The 16,473-nt window shown below is 39.5% G+C and overlaps 2 protein-coding genes across 5 annotated transcripts; both read right to left on the minus strand.

The window, feature by feature from the left end:
- Positions 1-468: 468 nt before the first annotated feature.
- Positions 469-6,556, minus strand: LOC116716043 (uncharacterized). Of its 4 annotated transcripts, none has more exons than XM_032556785.1 (3): positions 1,300-6,556; positions 1,101-1,183; positions 469-817 (listed from the first exon to the last, which is right to left on the minus strand). In XM_032556785.1, the coding sequence occupies exon 1, from the start codon at positions 6,497-6,499 to the stop codon at positions 2,327-2,329; it is 4,173 nt and encodes a 1,390-aa protein (XP_032412676.1). In that variant the 5' UTR covers positions 6,500-6,556; the 3' UTR covers positions 469-817; positions 1,101-1,183; positions 1,300-2,326. The 4 variants fall into 4 exon arrangements, with proteins under 4 accessions (XP_032412676.1, XP_032412673.1, XP_032412677.1 ...); XM_032556782.1 differs by having other exon boundaries at positions 469-837; XM_032556786.1 differs by having other exon boundaries at positions 1,275-6,556.
- Positions 6,504-14,372, minus strand: LOC116716303 (uncharacterized). The gene is made up of 14 exons (XM_032557223.1): positions 12,137-14,372; positions 11,978-12,037; positions 11,859-11,894; positions 11,701-11,761; positions 11,508-11,614; positions 11,142-11,414; positions 10,952-11,045; positions 10,700-10,767; positions 10,370-10,615; positions 10,083-10,217; positions 9,925-9,987; positions 9,692-9,823; positions 6,574-9,118; positions 6,504-6,532 (listed from the first exon to the last, which is right to left on the minus strand). The coding sequence occupies exons 1-14, from the start codon at positions 12,212-12,214 to the stop codon at positions 6,504-6,506; spliced, it is 3,927 nt and encodes a 1,308-aa protein (XP_032413114.1). The 5' UTR covers positions 12,215-14,372.
- Between the last annotated feature and the right edge of the window lie 2,101 nt (positions 14,373-16,473).

The following is a 16,473-nucleotide window of genomic DNA, read 5'->3' on the forward strand; positions in this document are numbered from 1 at the left end:
TGCACCATTCAGTATTATAAAGTAAGTATATCAGCTAAAATCAGCAGAAACGCTAATGTTAGCGTCATTGCTTTCATCAGCATGTGGGAAATGACTAGGATATTTTCTGTAATTGATTTACTCCATTCAGTATACTAAACATTGCTAAAAAGTAAAATAAATAGCTAATAGCTTATTGAAGCTAAAATGCTAACGCTAATGAACCTTGCATTGAACTGTTCACTAACAGTTCAATGCTCATAAACTGCAGGAAGGCAGTTCATTAGCATTTACCTACTGATCGTGACAAATACAAAATTTCAATAACACACACACACAACATATTACAGTTTAAAAATATATATTGACCTTATGTTAAAGATTTGTACAAACTTTTTACAGGTAAAGTTTACAATGAACCAAAATTACAACATTTAAAGAATACCATAAATTTAAGAATCTAATGTCTCTGCAATAAAAAGAAATTGCTATCTTTTTTATTTTACATGTGTCCTGTCCGGCCGTGTGGCACTCAGGGTTGTTGCCTGAGTGTCAAGGTGAGGCCCGACAGATTTACTGTCACAAGTGAAACATTATGGCTTTGCCATGATGATCCACTTGTTATAAATGTGAAACCTTTATAACTATATACATACATGAAAACATATTTTAAATTAATCTAATGTAACATATTGCAGTCTCTATACAATAAATGAAACCATCTTAAATATATACATACATCAAAAACTATTTACAACTATAAAGAATAACAACAACAAAAAAGTATCGCTTCTCCAAAGCTTTTTGATTTTTCCCAACTTCTTCTTAGGCATCCAATCTGGTGTGACACATCACAGACTGTATTAAAAAAACAAAAAACAGACAAAAACCAAATTAATATATATGACATTTTTAAACATTTATGTGATTTATGAATGAATAAACTAAAAATTAAACTTTGTTTAAACTAAGGTTTAAGAATGATTAAGATAGATATAAACACCAATGTCACCTAAGAAAAAAGGGCATATATCCACTGGATTCCTCCTATCAAACTTACATATACAACATCATCAATTTCAAATTAAAATAAACAAAATTAGCTTTAATTTGTTATCTACCTATCTAAAGAAACAGGAACTCCATCTTCTCCTCAGATTGGGTGTGGGACCAAGTCCATGAGCTAGGCAAGGGTTGTCCTGCACTAAAAATAAACAAGTCATTCCATCAATAGACATCTATTATCAACAACAACAAAAATGTAACTGCTTTTAAGGTTGCTACAATTTAGATACATTTGCTAACTGTCATGCACCAAACCTCCATGTCTCGTTTCCTGTCTCTTCTTAGCAGCTTCCAAGGATTTTTTGTGTGGAACAACCTGCAAAAACAGACTAAAACTGGGAGGAAAGAGGTTAATTCCATCAAAACAACACAAATTCTCAGTATGTGGAGGGAGTCCAACAGGACAAAAGTGAGTTCAACTTTTGTCCTTCTAGTGAAGTAACCCCTAGGGCGCTGCAGCAGTAAAAAGTGCAGTGTGATTTGGGAGAGATGAAACAAGGAGAGCTTTAATTGAATGACGCAAATTGTGAAGAATAAAAAAAGAGTTTTGCAAAAAATTAACTTATTCGAAGGGTAACAGTTACTCTAACTGCATTAGAAAAATGAGGAAAATGCTATGTGCCAGATTGAAGACCAATTTGAAATAATTTTTATTTCAAAATAGAACAGAATATACGTGTAGTAACGGATTTTTTAATCTACCCTACCGCTTCCTGGTCCAATATTTCCAGCAACTACTCTGACAGAGAACCGATAAGTGTTTCAAGATCAGCCACTTTCGTATTCCCAAACCTCAAACAAAGTTTCATGGGCACATACAAACCCTGGTTATGAAGCCTCCTTTCTACGGAACTAAATAAGTATTGAAAAGATTTGCAAACTGTACAAGAATATTTTTATTCCTACAACAAAATCCACAAGCTACACTATAATTCACAAATGTGTACAATGAATAAATATATATCAAACCCTCTGCAACAATGATAGAGAAAAACAACCCACACTGCTTTCTGATTGCTGCATATACAAAAAAACCCACAGTCACATAAAATGATGCAAGATCTTTACATGTTCTCCAAAAATAATATCCTGTCATGAATTCAGTATTAAGATTTACAGTGCTTACAAAGTAATCATACTCCTTGAACTGTTCCATATTGTTACATTACAACCACAAATATATTTCATCAGAATTTAATATAAAAGATCAAGAAAAATACCCCTTATGATTAGGAAAATTTCAAGGAACATAACTATTTTTGGAAGCCACTGTAGATGCAGTTTATACTGAAGCTAACACACAGTATATAGGATTGTGGTAGCTGTAGTAAGCCTGCAAGACACCTGATTGGATACAGTATTCTGGATTGGAGATGTAAATGTGATCAAGGAGGGTACGTTTTTCTGTGGTTGCATCAGAGATGAGTTGCATAAAGCCTTTTGTTCTAAACAACTCATTGATGGCTTTTTTCCCAGGAGGAATAAGGTCCTCATTGAAGTCTCCTAATATGACAACGGGCCGAATATCCATTGAATTCAGGCCATCCAAGAGGTTCTGCAGATTTCTTAAAAATGTTCCAAGATCATAACTTGGTGGCCTGTAAACTGTCGCAATCAGTGCTCTGATTGGGGTTTCCACTTTCACAACGTTGAATTCAATATCTGTAACCTGGTTGAAGAATCTACGTTCCTGCGGTTGGAGAAGACTCCGGCAGTAAGTCGCTACTCCCCCACCCTCTTTGGTAGCAATGTCGACTCTGTTTGAGTAGGAGACATGTCTGTTCCGTGAAAAGAAAGAATAGCCCTCCATTTGGCAAGAAGCTGGAACAGAAGATCCAAATAAATGAGTCTCCGTTAGGCATAAGACATCTGCCAGCATAAGTTCATGATGTTGTTTCATGTCCTCAGAGTGACAGACAAGACCTTCGACATTGTGGTGGACAATTGTTAATGTTGCACCTTGATGACCAGACTGAAAATGCAAGAGTGGTCTGATATGCAAAAACGATGCTGATCTCATTGATTCCATAGCTGCTCTGATGTTTTTGTCAGCGTAGATCTTACTTTCATCAAAATCAATGATTTTAAGTCCTTCCAGGGAAGTTGTGCGACTGAGTGCCACATATGCCATTCCCGGTTCAAAAATACGCTTCAAAGAAATAACCGCAGACTTCATGGTCATCCCTTGGACCTTGTGTGCCGTACACCCAAAGGCTAACCTGATTGGAAATTGCCGTCGTACCACTCCCTTTACGCTACTCTGTTCCTCAAATCTCTCAATGTAAACAAAGCTGTCTGGTTTACCCTGAATCTTTTTTGTGTGTCCAGCGAGGGGATTGTCCAGTTTGAGTCCAATTAACTTTACACTATTCTTTCCATCTTTCGTACTGGTGACAATATCCGCAATGGTCCCAAATGTTCCATTAACAAGACCATCCTCTACATCCAAGTTTCTTATAATCATTACCCTAAAACCCAAACCAGCCTGTATGTTGTTAGACAAGTCTCGTTTGTTGCCCGCTATGCAACAGCCCAGATTAATCATGTTTCCTGTCTTTGTAACCCTTTTGTAGTCCTCTGCCTCGATGTCAACTGTTACTGCACCTAAAGAGGTCACAACTGCTGCATTGTGGGTGTCCACCTGTTTGTTTGTTGCAAAAATGTGCAGAACATCCATTGGACACTCTTTTGAGTCAGTAACAGCTTGGATCAAAAGAGTCTTGTCATCCTTACTAAGCGAATCGGCTTTACCTTTAACTCGAATCCTGTTCAGGAGCTCTGCAAACGCTCGGTCATCTTTCTGCCGCATGATTTCTGTCAGGCTTATCATCTGGAAATTCTCATTCCAGATATCAAGCACGCCATCCTCGGCGACACAAAGCGGTTTTGATCGTCCAAGAGGAGGAAGTTGGAAGAAATCCCCCACAGCCAAAACAGAGACCCCACCCATGAACCTGTTGTTCCCCTTGATTTGTTGAAATCTCCAGTGAACATATGCAAGTAGGTCTTTGGAGACCATGGAGATTTCATCGATGATTAAGATTTCTACATTAGAAAGAACTGCCCTCACTTCATCCAATGAATTTCCAAGTCCCTTGTATGGTGGTTTTAAACTTTTGGGTAGCTTCAAGATGGAATGTAAAGTCTTCCCTGATATGTTGTACGCTGCAGTACCAGTAAAAGCTGTGAGGAGCACAGTGGGCTTGGACATGTCACCAATATCGAGAATTCTCGGAAGCTGGCGCAAGAGCTTGGTTGCCTCCTGATAAACACATTTGATGACATGAGATTTACCACATCCGGCTCCTCCCGTCAAGAAATAAAAGAACGGTTCTGGTTTCTCACCCCAGACGCGCTTCAGACACCAATCGCGAATGGCGTAAAACACGGACGCTTGAGTCTCATTTAAACTCCTGTACATTTGTCTGATGAAATCAGGGCTCAGTTTAGGAGCTTCAATTTTTGGCATGTCTACAGTGCTGACATCAATTTCATAATCTGGAATAGGGTCTTGCTCTTCATCTTCTTGCAATGGTGGTCGCTCAGCAGCGCATTCTAAACTGTCTACCTCAACCTCTGGTGCAAAAGTGTTCCACGCATTACGAACCGGTCCTTGCTTATTCAGATCTTCCATAATCTTATCAATTTTCTTACCTTGCCCTTCATACCTTTTGCAATTGAAATCCACATACTGTTTAACCCGATATCTACCACGAAAACCGTTGTTGTAAAAGGCTTCGTAGGTTGTGCATTCCTCATTTTTTAGGTCCTCATCTCGTCTGTGAGGAAAATACAACTTCAGAAGCCGTCTGTAAAACTTTTCGGGTGTTTTTTTCTCAGAGAAACGAGTAAATCTAATAACTGCAGGTTTGCCGATAGTTCTTTTCTGGATGTATCCTGCATCATTAAGGAGGGCAATTGCATTTGGCCCTTCAATTTGCCTACCATATAGAACCCGGTATTCTGATGCAAATTCTGCCAGGCACATGTGTTCGAATTCTAATGTGTCTGGTCTGTTGAGATATTTTTCCGGCAATCCTTTCATCCACACATTCTCTTCATCTGGGGACATGTTTACGAGTTTACTCATCGGAAGACTCATTTTTATACCGTCTTCATCTGTTTGAAGAAAAAGTACACTACGAGAGGACTTTTTGAGAGGTAGGCTACAAGTGCGCGCAACGGATTCTTGAGCACTAACCTCTCTCTGTTTTGAATAAGCCTGCATGATCTTCTTCATCTCATCGCGTTGGCTAACATTGGCCGTCTTTAAATCATCAACAACAGACTTGAGGAACTGCGCCATTTCATGCTCTGGCTTGGCTATGTAGGACATCATGTACTCAATGCAGGTGTACTCATCAAGCACATACTGAATGTCCATGTTAGCATTCCATGCACGAAGGAGATCGGGGTTGTACCCATTGACCCAGCTATCTTTAGGATCCCGTTTCATCATTACCACCATTCCAGAAGTGAGAGCATCAACATGGCCATTGTACTCTATTTTAGTCATATTACAAGCCTGGAGTAACTCTGACAAATCCCTGAAAGATGATTTCTCATCTTTAAGTAAATCTCTAACTGTTTTCAGTTTCTTCTTAGCCTCTCTTTGTAGGTTTGAGACAAATGGTGATCTCGATTTTTTGGAATTTCTCCTACCTTTTGGCTTACTTTGCTTTGGTGTTTCATCATCAATTTCCAAATCAAAGTCAATTACTGGGACGGTGATTCTGGTGCGGTCCATTGCTAGTTTGGGGAATCCAAATCTGCATTCAACATTACCTTTTTTGCATGATTTTGAGTGCTTTTTGCTGTGCATTTGAACCTCTGTGACTATTTTGTGAAGCTCTGGATCTCTGGTTTCATCAGGCAACTGACAGGATATGTGACGATCGATGAACTTTATGACTTCACCGCAACATGAGGGGTCTTCCATTTCAGGTGCATCCTTAATCCATATCACAGCATGTATGTGTGGTGAACCCCTTGCCTGAAATTCTACACGATAAAAGTAATCGTCCACTGCTCCAAGGGGCTGTGCAGGGGAAAGAATCAGGTCTCTAAACAGTGCATCCACTCTCTTTTCAAACATGCGCATGACGGTTACAGGGTTGCTTCTAAGAATGTCACATTTTGCATTCCAGTCAAGCTCAGAAAAATCTACCTGCTCGCCATGTTGACCTTTGATGGCCTCAATGACTTCTGGCCATCTCATTTCAGCAGCAGAGAACGTGCAAAAGAAAGTGGGCTTTCCAAGTTGCCTCACCATGGCGTGCAAATCACGTAACCCTTTCTCCCAATAAGCTGGAGTTCCTCTTAAGGGTTGCATGAAACGGGTAGCCTCTTTATTCTGGATAAGTTTTTCCAACTCCTCTTTATCCTGCAGCATTTTGCTGGAAATATTTTTCCCATCTTTGGTGCTTGGTTTCCCTTTTCTTCTCTGAATGGACATACTACTATTGGCAATATGAGTTTCCGTGACAAACTGAGCAAAGAAAAGGTAACTCTGGTCTTTGGCAAACCGACTATCTATTGAGAAAAGTCGTACATTGAAATACATACTCGGTGAAAGTGCAACACGGCGGGCTTCATCTAATGTGTTTATTCCAGTTGGGAAATGTACGGGATAAGCATTTGCTTCAAGTCTTGGAACACTGAAGAAGGAGATGGGCTTGTTCCCCTGAGCCGGCGCAATGCTGAAAATCCCTTCTCCATATGACAATACTTCCTGTGCTATGTCAGGAGGCTGCATGCAGGTGTCCAAGATCAGACCAGGTCGAAGTGCCTGATGCTCTATCCCTATGTGGTCAGGTTGCTGGTCTGCTTCTATATCCATTTCAGTCTCCGCTGCTTCTGTTTCCAAGTCCTCAACTTGCTGATCCTCTTGGAAATCTTCAAATGTTGCACTTTCATTTATACTTATCTCTTTGTAATCTGGATGACTATCTTTAAGCTTCGTCAGTGCAGCTAAGACATTTTTCATGTTTACTGTGTAAAAGTATTGGTACCCTTTATACTTGGTTTTTCTCTTTAGCTTCACCTGTAAAAGCTGGGCTTCCTCACGGGGCCTCGGAAGACTGTTTACAACTGTTTCCATGTCAGAAGGAACACAGACAACTGCTCCATGTATTGCCCTTTGCTGTCCCTTGGGCAAAGAAACAATTTTTGCAAAAGGTAGAATTTTTGCAATTAATTGCCGTTCAAGTACATTCAATTCCGCAAGCTCTGGTGGAACAGAAGCTAGGTGAAGGTTATTAACAGCAGCAATCGATGGCATCTTTCCTCTGGTTAGATGGCTGTCACACGTGTAGCAGATCCACTCCCCCTTCCTCTCTTGAGGTACAGAACATGGGGTTGAGCATGCAGATCCACACACATGAACATATGTACCGGTTAGAGAATCAGCTACTACACGCATATTCTTGGTGTACTTATCTCGTTTACAGTGCTTTACTTGATTGGGGAAAAGAGCTCTGTGACACACAGTGCAAACATATGTGGGTCCGTTTTTAATGTTCTTATAAAAGTTTCGTATCGCAGCTTTCATTTCGTCAGTTATCAGAGGGCTTGGAGTTTCAAGGTGGAAGCTTACGTTTCTTTTATACTTGTTTCTGATTCGCAAAGCATGCTGCAGTGTTACATTTTTGGAACGTGCTTCTGTTGTTAATCTGCCTCTTCTGTTTGCAGCACATTTTTCTTTATGTTTTGCTCGATAAGCAGGCTCACTATGATACTTCGCCTTCATATATTCACGCATTATTTTTTTGTGTTTGCTTCTGAAGACTGGATCGTTTCTGAATCGATTCCTGATGTTTGATTTTTTTCTGCTTCTAAAGTCCTGATCATCTCTGAATTGATTCCTGATGTTTGATTTTTTTCTGCTTCTAAAGATCGGATCATCTCTGAATCGTTTCCTCATATACTCAGCCATCTTAGCTTTATGACTTTCTGTGAAGGTACGGACAAAATTGAATCTGTCCTTCATGTAATTTCTTCGTCTCTTCCGGAAAGATGCATCTGTTCTATATCTATTATTTAAGTGATCCTTCCTCTCTACTTGATGAAGAATGTATTTTTCTTTTACGGCCTGTAGCTTTTTGGTCCTAAATGTTGGAGATGTCAGATATCTCTCTTTTTCAGATGAACTTTGTTTCATTTTACTTCCTACATTCTGTCTCTGTTGTGTTTTGATCCTGTTTTTAATTTTTCTTCTATCGGTTTTTGGCACTTTTGACAAATTTGTAACGGTTGTAGGTCTCTCCTCTAATACGTTTGCAACTTCCCTAAGCCAAGGAGGCATTTCCTCATCAGACGGACTCTCTGATTTCAAAGCAGTTGGACTTACCTGTGTTGCTACGGGTGAAATGTTGTCAAAAGTCAAGTTCTGAGGATGATCTTCATTTTCCCTGTCAAAACCTACTGGCACAAACTCATAGGTGGCATTGGGGCCGCGATTTCGAAAGAGCTTCAATAGATGGCTGACCAAGTCAGACAGGTTGCAGAAAGTCATCATTACTGCAGTTCCACTGGGGTGGGGCAGGCCTGCTGAATTTCTTGAGTGGGAATCAAAAACTCCAAACCGACCGCTTCTGTCCCTGAAAACTGCAATGCACTCTGGAGTCACCAAAAGGAAAGCATGGGTTACATTTTCCGACAGACATTTCAGTTGCAGGGCAAGATGCAAACCCAATTGTCGAGATCCTTGAGTGCTCCTGCTACGAGCAAAAACATGACCTACCCTTAAACCAGTTGTGTGTACTGCATAGATGTTCCTATCTGTGAGTACATGGTCAGGCATCTGTTCAAACGTCAAGTGATTGTCACGAAATGTTCCATCACTGATCAGTTGCTGTTTAACGCCGGCATAAAGTTGGTCTCCTTTTTCAATCACTCTATCAAGCATCACTGTGTCAAACTGCAACCCCTCATTGTGGTAAGCTAAAAATGTGAGTGCCATGCATGTGCACTGGTGATTACGGGAAAATGCAGCATACCTCTTGTCGGCCTGGGAATGTGTAGCACTTACCAACAGGACAGGTGGACCGCTGATCCCGGGTTCCAACGCAGAAGCCTGTAACATACAAATTTTTTAAAAGTTAGTATTTATACAAATATTCACCTGATTACTATCTACCACCAATTAAGCCTGTTGTAAACACATATTTTGTAATTGAGTAATCAATTATTCTGTTGTTAAATAGATTAAGTGAAATAAAATTTTGATAAATTAACTTCATGGTAAATACTGTCATTACACTAGTATTGGGTGGGATTTCAATATAAAACCATATGTTCATATTTGTGCATCTCAAATTTACTTTTCTGTACTTCAGAAATTAATCTTTAACAATATTAGCTCACTTTTTTAGCAAACCTGGAAATCCAAAAAAATTTGATATTATATTCAATTTAATAAAAACTAAGAAATGCACAAATAATAAAGCAGCATCTCTACAAAGTCAAAAGCTGTAAAATACAATTTTTTTTAATATGTAAACTCAATTCGCACAGCCATTTGTGCTGATGTGAGTGACATAATCTTTGGCACCCTCGTCATACACAGAACCAAGTACGCCAACTTTCTCCACATCACGTTGCACTGCTACACCCATTTGTTGTGACTGAGATGGTAGGAAACAGTTACCTTGCAGCTCCCATCCCAAAAATGGTCCTCCTGTGGCACGGAAGAGGACTCGCCCTGGACGTCCATCGGGGGGACCGGACTTTGTGCCTGGCGACGAGCTTTGTTGTTGCTCTCTCTCGACGCTCCCTCCATCTATAAATCAACAGAAGCAATCCGTTTTTTGTGCAAAGTGAACATGTACTGTACATTTCACTATATTAAAGTCAGATATATTTTCTGAAACGGTTTCAGACCTGCTGCTCCACTGGATTCAGCTTGTAGGGATCGGAAATGGAACGACGCTTCGCACTCGCCTTCTAATAAGAAAAATAGAAGAAATTATATAATTGTTAAAACAAACTGTTGCACATCAAATTCAAATGATTACATTTATTAAAATTAAATAAAACACCTTTTCCACCTTCGGAGAACATATAGGTAGCGGAGTTTCAAGGCCAGACGCAGGAACGATCCGGTCCATGTCCTCCAGCAACGCTGGGCTGAAGCACACAGGATTCAGGGGGATGGAAGAGTCCAGCAGGTCTCCCTGTAAAATCAAGTTCCATTTACTTTATAATCTGCACTTTAAAGAAAAGTTGAAATGGACAATCAGGGAGGCGGACATGAAATAAACATGTTAAAAAGTGAAATATACACTTGCAAAATTTTCATTAAATCAAATAAGTATCTATCCAGTACCTTCCGACCACCACCAACCACAGTCCAGGCGTAGGGCTCCGAACGACGCGGAGCAGCAACTTCGGTAACCACAACCGGCTGGGTCAGGCAACGTCTCACCGCGGGGGGGGAAGCCGTCCCAAGGGGGGGTGGAGCCAACATCACAGGAGCAGGAGATTTCGATGCACTTAACTCAAGTTGCGAGCAGACCGCCGCCTCAAGCAACTGAGCAAGGACCTCCATCCCAGGATGGTCGCTCAGGTGAACCTAAAATTATAAACACATTTTATCAAATACAGTACGCCTCAATAAAATGTTTACAATACAATTATGAAAATCAATTCAACTTACGCCATCCCTGCTCCACAAAGCCAGGCTGCTCAATGGGAAGTGTTCAGTGACAGGCAAGTACCGAACACCTTGACAGAAAAAAAAAATAAAAATGCATTCTTATTTTCAGTCACACTAACGATGTTCTAATTTGAAAGAAATTACATACGAAAGGAAAAATAAAGTATTTTTTCATAGATCTGAACCCTGAAAACTATAAAATGTAAATTTGCTGAAGTTTTAGTCTAAACACAAATTGTGTACGTCACTTACTTCTCTGAGCAGCCACACGTTGAAACTCCTGCCGCAGCAGCTGTTGCACACTGTCCTCCACGCAAAGGCGCGGTGGAAAGTCCACAACGACCACCTTTAAATTTCAAACCAAATAAAGGAACAAAATTAATATACGGCAAGTTTTCTGATATATTTGATCATGGTTAAATGCAGTGGATGTTATACTTACATTAGCAGAGAGGTTGCAGACGGTACTCAACAAAGCGTCAAACGCCGCTCCGGCCTCCACGAAGGTCCTGCTGGCGGTTAAGTTGTTACTTGGGGCCAGAAGACAGATCACCTCGGGGGGCCGAGGCAGAACTGCATCCAGCACCTCAAGCCGCAACTCTTCCGCAGAGGCACCGGGGGATGCAAGCACCCCTAAGAAGAAGTCGCCCTTTGGCATGGTAGAATACCCATCCACAATAGCACGCAGATGGGAATCACCAACCAAAAGAGCAAACTGAAAAAAAAATAAAAACAAACATTAAAGTTTGCTTATAGAATTTTACCATTCAAACCAAGATTTATATATGAGGTATACAAAAAAAAATACCTTCTTCTCCAGAGCCTCGGCAGTAGGCAGAACCAACTTGCAGCTCCGTCTGGTCACCCGGGAGGCTGGCCACGTCTCCACCCGATGGCGACGCCCCGTCCCACGGCCTGTTTAGAAACGTGCAGTTATCAAGATTAGGCTTTTATGCAGCTTAAAATTTAACAACAAAACAACAAAGATTTTATCTACATACGTGACCCAGGAGAGGTCGGTGGCACACGGGGCTCCTCCTGACGCACCATGGGAGGCGACACCTGCAAAAGAATTATTTACAAAATGTATAGATTAACTACAAACATAACTTGTTTTGGTTATTCTACATAAATGATCCTGAACTTGTCATGAACATACCTGGTTGGGCAGGCCACCGTCCAGCAGTGGGGACATCTAAAGAGATAAGTAAAATTAGTAAAAGAAATAATTGTTATCATCCAACAGTAAGTTACTAAAATTTAAAATGATAGCCATACCTTCTTTGGCGGAGACCGAGTTGGGTTCCAAGCGCTGGTTGTGAGCGGTGGTGTCCCAGGCTGTAAACACAGAAACTATTATAATCATGCTTAAAGTCTAAACTACATTAAGAACTACAGTTAGACAAAAACAATTACTGCAATGTTTAATTGTTATACCTTGGCGTCGACCGGCACAATCTCCAGCTTCCTCCATCTCACCTTGGCCGCCTCAGAGCGTCGTCCTCTACGTGGCATCCTGTAACAGCAGAATAAAAAAAGAAGACACCTGGGGGGGGGGGGAAGCTGGTTATTTAAACAATATTATATGTGTTTGTGAATGCTTTTAACTCAATGTAACTATGTGCTTGTCTTAATATCTAGATAAAATATATCTCTGTATTATTAAGAGGTATCAGTATAAGTGAATTAATAAGATGGTGTCGTGATGCAGAGGTGAGATTCGTAGCAGGCAGCAGTGGAAAACTTCCAAATCACAAAGTCTCGCACAAGAGAGAAGCTGTAAATAGAAGCAAAATAAATTTCAATTAAAAAAGGACCGTAAATATATATATATATTTTAAAAATAGGTTACTATTTTTTTCTTAAGTACAAGAATAAAGTTAAAACTGTTCTAAGGTTTCTAAACAAGGCCAATATATTTTTCACAACTGGTGCAAACATAAGTACACTTTACAACTTGGTTAAAAAATATACTTTACAAAAACAGAGATGTTACATGTGAAGATACGAACAAAATTACGAGACTTAAAAACACTGCATCACTTAATTAGCTTCCTGTGGGTCTAAAACATTTATCTTCTTTCCAGCAAATTTCTAGCTCCCATGATGCTTTGTGTGATTTATAGGCGTTACTTCCGCGCACATGTGTTTACATGTTAACAACTTGCTAACTGGCTTTCTTCAGAGTGTTACACTACAAAATATGTGGGACCTATCACAGCTTAAACGTGGCAATATGTGGCAATACTGTTTTACCACACACCACAGTTATTGGGGGAGGGATGGCAACTTGAAGAAATGGCTGCAAATAACTTGAGCTAGCATAGTTAGCTACTTCACTGACTCAGTTTCTGCGGCTGCGGGTTTTCTTCAGGTTGCTTTTATCCATACAATCACACTAGTACACATAACGCATTTTGTGTTCTCTTTTCAAGTTTAGATTTTTTTAGCCAAAATCTTTTTGCTTCCTTTTCTTTCGTTAGGCAATGAAATACGTTCATGTTTGGTTCGGTTCAGTTCTACTCTAGTGGGGAGACTGTATCGCAGCTGCTGCGCTACAGATATTTCTCCGCGGAATTTCCGGTGAAACTCAACAACGGAGAACCTCGAGGTTGTGGTTCGGATGAACAAAATAAACCAAGATATTTTATGTTTTATTTGAAATTATTGATAGGCCAAACATAATGATAAAAACTCAGATTATGAAGTTATTTCATGTAATTCAAACAAAAATGATAATTTACATCATACCAAGCTAATATTATGTAGTTCTGCTGTTTTTCACTGTCGGCACAAGACGGCAGCTGAGAGTATCTGTATCCGAAGCAACTGAGTCAGTGAATTAGCTTAATATGCTAGTTCTGGTTATTTGTGGCCATTTCTGCAAGTCACAATAGCTCTAGGTTGAGGTAAAACAAAATTGCCTTATTTCAGCTGATCAGCTTGATGTTAACAGAGATTTTATAGTCTAACAGCTTTTACGAAAGCCAGTTAGCAAATTGCTAACATGTGAACAAATTGCGGTTCCGGTTTTGTCGTGGAAAAAATATTCCATCAAGCTAGCAGCTACGCTATCAGAGCCACAACAACATATTCCACAGCAGTCAAACTTTTAAAATCCATCACATTTCTTAAAGAACACATAAAATTTAACAACAGTAAGCAGTTCTAATAATATAGTAATTAAATTAAATATTGAAATAATATCTTTTATGGACAGAACACAAACACGCCTTACCTTTACCAAGCAGATTCGGAAGCAGAAAGCTCTTCTTCTTCTTCTTGGTGATTTGTAGTGGCGGGTTACATCTAACGTTAACACGCCATCTACTGGCTGGAGTGTGTACCACAGCATCTCCCCCAAGCTAAATTCTTACATGTTACTGTTACCTTGAAAAATGTAATAACCGCTTTATTTATTTGGTGTTTAATTAATATCTTATTATGTTTAAATATGTCTATATCATATTTCCTAATTTATTGTTTTAGCTTCTCTCTACTTGCTGTATATTTTCCACAATTAATTATTAAATGTTCTACTGTTTCTATATCCATACCACACTCACATCTACCTGTTGGATTTTTACCAATCAAATGTAAAGATTTATTTAATCCAGTATATCCAAGGCACAATCTTTTCCTTACTAATTGCTCTTTTCGATTTTCTCCTATTATTTCCATATTCCCCAACCCATTCTTTTGTATATGAAATAAATGACAACCGTTAGTTCCTTCTTCCCACAATTGTTGCCATTCAGATGTAATTTTGCTCTTAATAATTGATTTTATTTCAGACTTACAATACTTTACGTCCATAATTCTACTTTGTTTTAAAGACACCTTAGCTAAATGATTTTGTTAAGCTTCATTTCAAAGGGGACTTCGCTCTTTAGCTTGTTAGCTTGTCGATGTTTCAGTTTTATTCGCTGGGAAAATTAATAATCAGCTTGAGGTGACTCTGCTGCACTCTAGTGGCGAGAAGCCGTAATGTTGGTTGGTAAGAATCGGAAGGCATTATGGGATATGTAGGTTGTAGTCAATTCGTGCTCAAAACCTATTTTAAGTCAATCAATGGGGCTGTAAAACGGTGGTAGGGGGGAGAGGGCGACATAAAATGACGTAGCCGGCCACATGTGGCCCGCGGGCCTTGAGTTTGACACATGTGCAATAGAGGATCTATCTGCTGCTCATGCAAAACAGTCTATTTTAATCCCATGTGTAATAGTCATTGGGTTAAATCAGTTATATAATGCTGAAAAAGCAAGTAGTTGATGTAAAAATATTCAAGGCTTTTATTTTGAAATGTTCAGTATGCTTCATTTCAGAGGGCCAAACTAATACCACGTGTAACAGTGCTTTGGATGAAAAAGTCACATAAAGCCAAAAACAGCAATTACCTGATGTAAAAATATTCAAGGCTTTTATTTTGAAATTTTCATCAAGCTTAATTTTAAATTGCCACACTAATCACATGTGTAACAATTGCTGGGTTAAATCAGTTATATAAAGCTCAAAAGAGCAATTTCCTGATGTAAAAATATTCAAGGCTTTTATTTTGAAATTTTTGTTAAGCTTCATTTCAAAGGGCCAAACTAATACCATGTGTAACAGTGCTTTGGATGAAAAAGTCAAATAAAGCCAAAAAGAGCAATTACATGATGTAAAAATATTCAAGGCTTTTATTGTGAAATTTTTGTTAAGCTTCATTTTAAAGTTCAAAACTAATCCCATGTGTAACAGTTACTGAGTTAAATCAGTTATATACAGCCCATAGCAGCAGGTAGTTCTAAAGGCCAGTTCAGTCCTGATCTGTTTCAACTGAGGATAGATAGAACTACAGCGATGCGTATTCGTAGTCCAAACCAGCAGCCAATAGCCTCTTGAGATCCGTTGCTATGGCAAATAATGGTCTCAGCAGGGTGTGAGCTCTGAGCTCTGAGCTCTCAAACACACAATTGTGTGTTTGAGCAAACACGTTTTACTGACAAAAAAGCATTGGAAACAAATCCTTCTTGTTCGGGAACCGTAATACATATTCGAAAAGCGTTTCGAGCGTATGAGAGGGCTATGTGTCTTCTGCGATAGTCCCGAGATTCATATCTGTACCTCACTCAGAACATTTACAGCGATGAGAGAAAGAAATGTTGTGCCCAGATCTGAAATTCTATTCAAATACATGGGAGAGAGCCTGAGACAGCCTCAGAAAATCCTGTCGCATGACTTTGCTCTGAAGCACCGTGACAGAAAACCGTACGGTCTAGATAAATTTCGAAAACATTTTACCGGAGCAGACAGGCGTATCAATGTCAGGACCGATTTTGATACTAATCGTGCGATATTTGTGGGCGTGATGGCGATTTCAAAAATGATTTGGGCTGAAAAAGTTGTCTTCATCTCTCACTCTAAGCAGCCAGAGACGCACTCTAACTTTAGGAAAAATGAGAAACTTTGGGTCGCTTAGAGGCAAATTGTGGACAAACCGTAACTGGTATCGACGAGCCGTCTTCACTTTCGAAGAGATCACAGACGTATCTACAAAATGAAATTTGAATGGTATTTCTAGGTGAATTTGTGACGACACAGAAAATCCTCAAAAATAGGGTATTTCTAGGATTTTTCCCATTGACTTATAATGGGGTTTTTTTCGTAGTTTTTTGCGAATTATGTCGCCACGTTAAGCCCAAATCCCACCAGAAGTAATAGCTGGAATGGCGTGAATTTTCTGCAGGTTTTGATACCTCATTTGTAGGTGTGCACCAAGCGGTATGAGCCGC

This window comes from Xiphophorus hellerii, chromosome 24, assembly GCF_003331165.1.
Source record: "Xiphophorus hellerii strain 12219 chromosome 24, Xiphophorus_hellerii-4.1, whole genome shotgun sequence".
In the NCBI taxonomy this organism is placed as follows: Eukaryota; Metazoa; Chordata; class Actinopteri; order Cyprinodontiformes; family Poeciliidae; genus Xiphophorus; species Xiphophorus hellerii.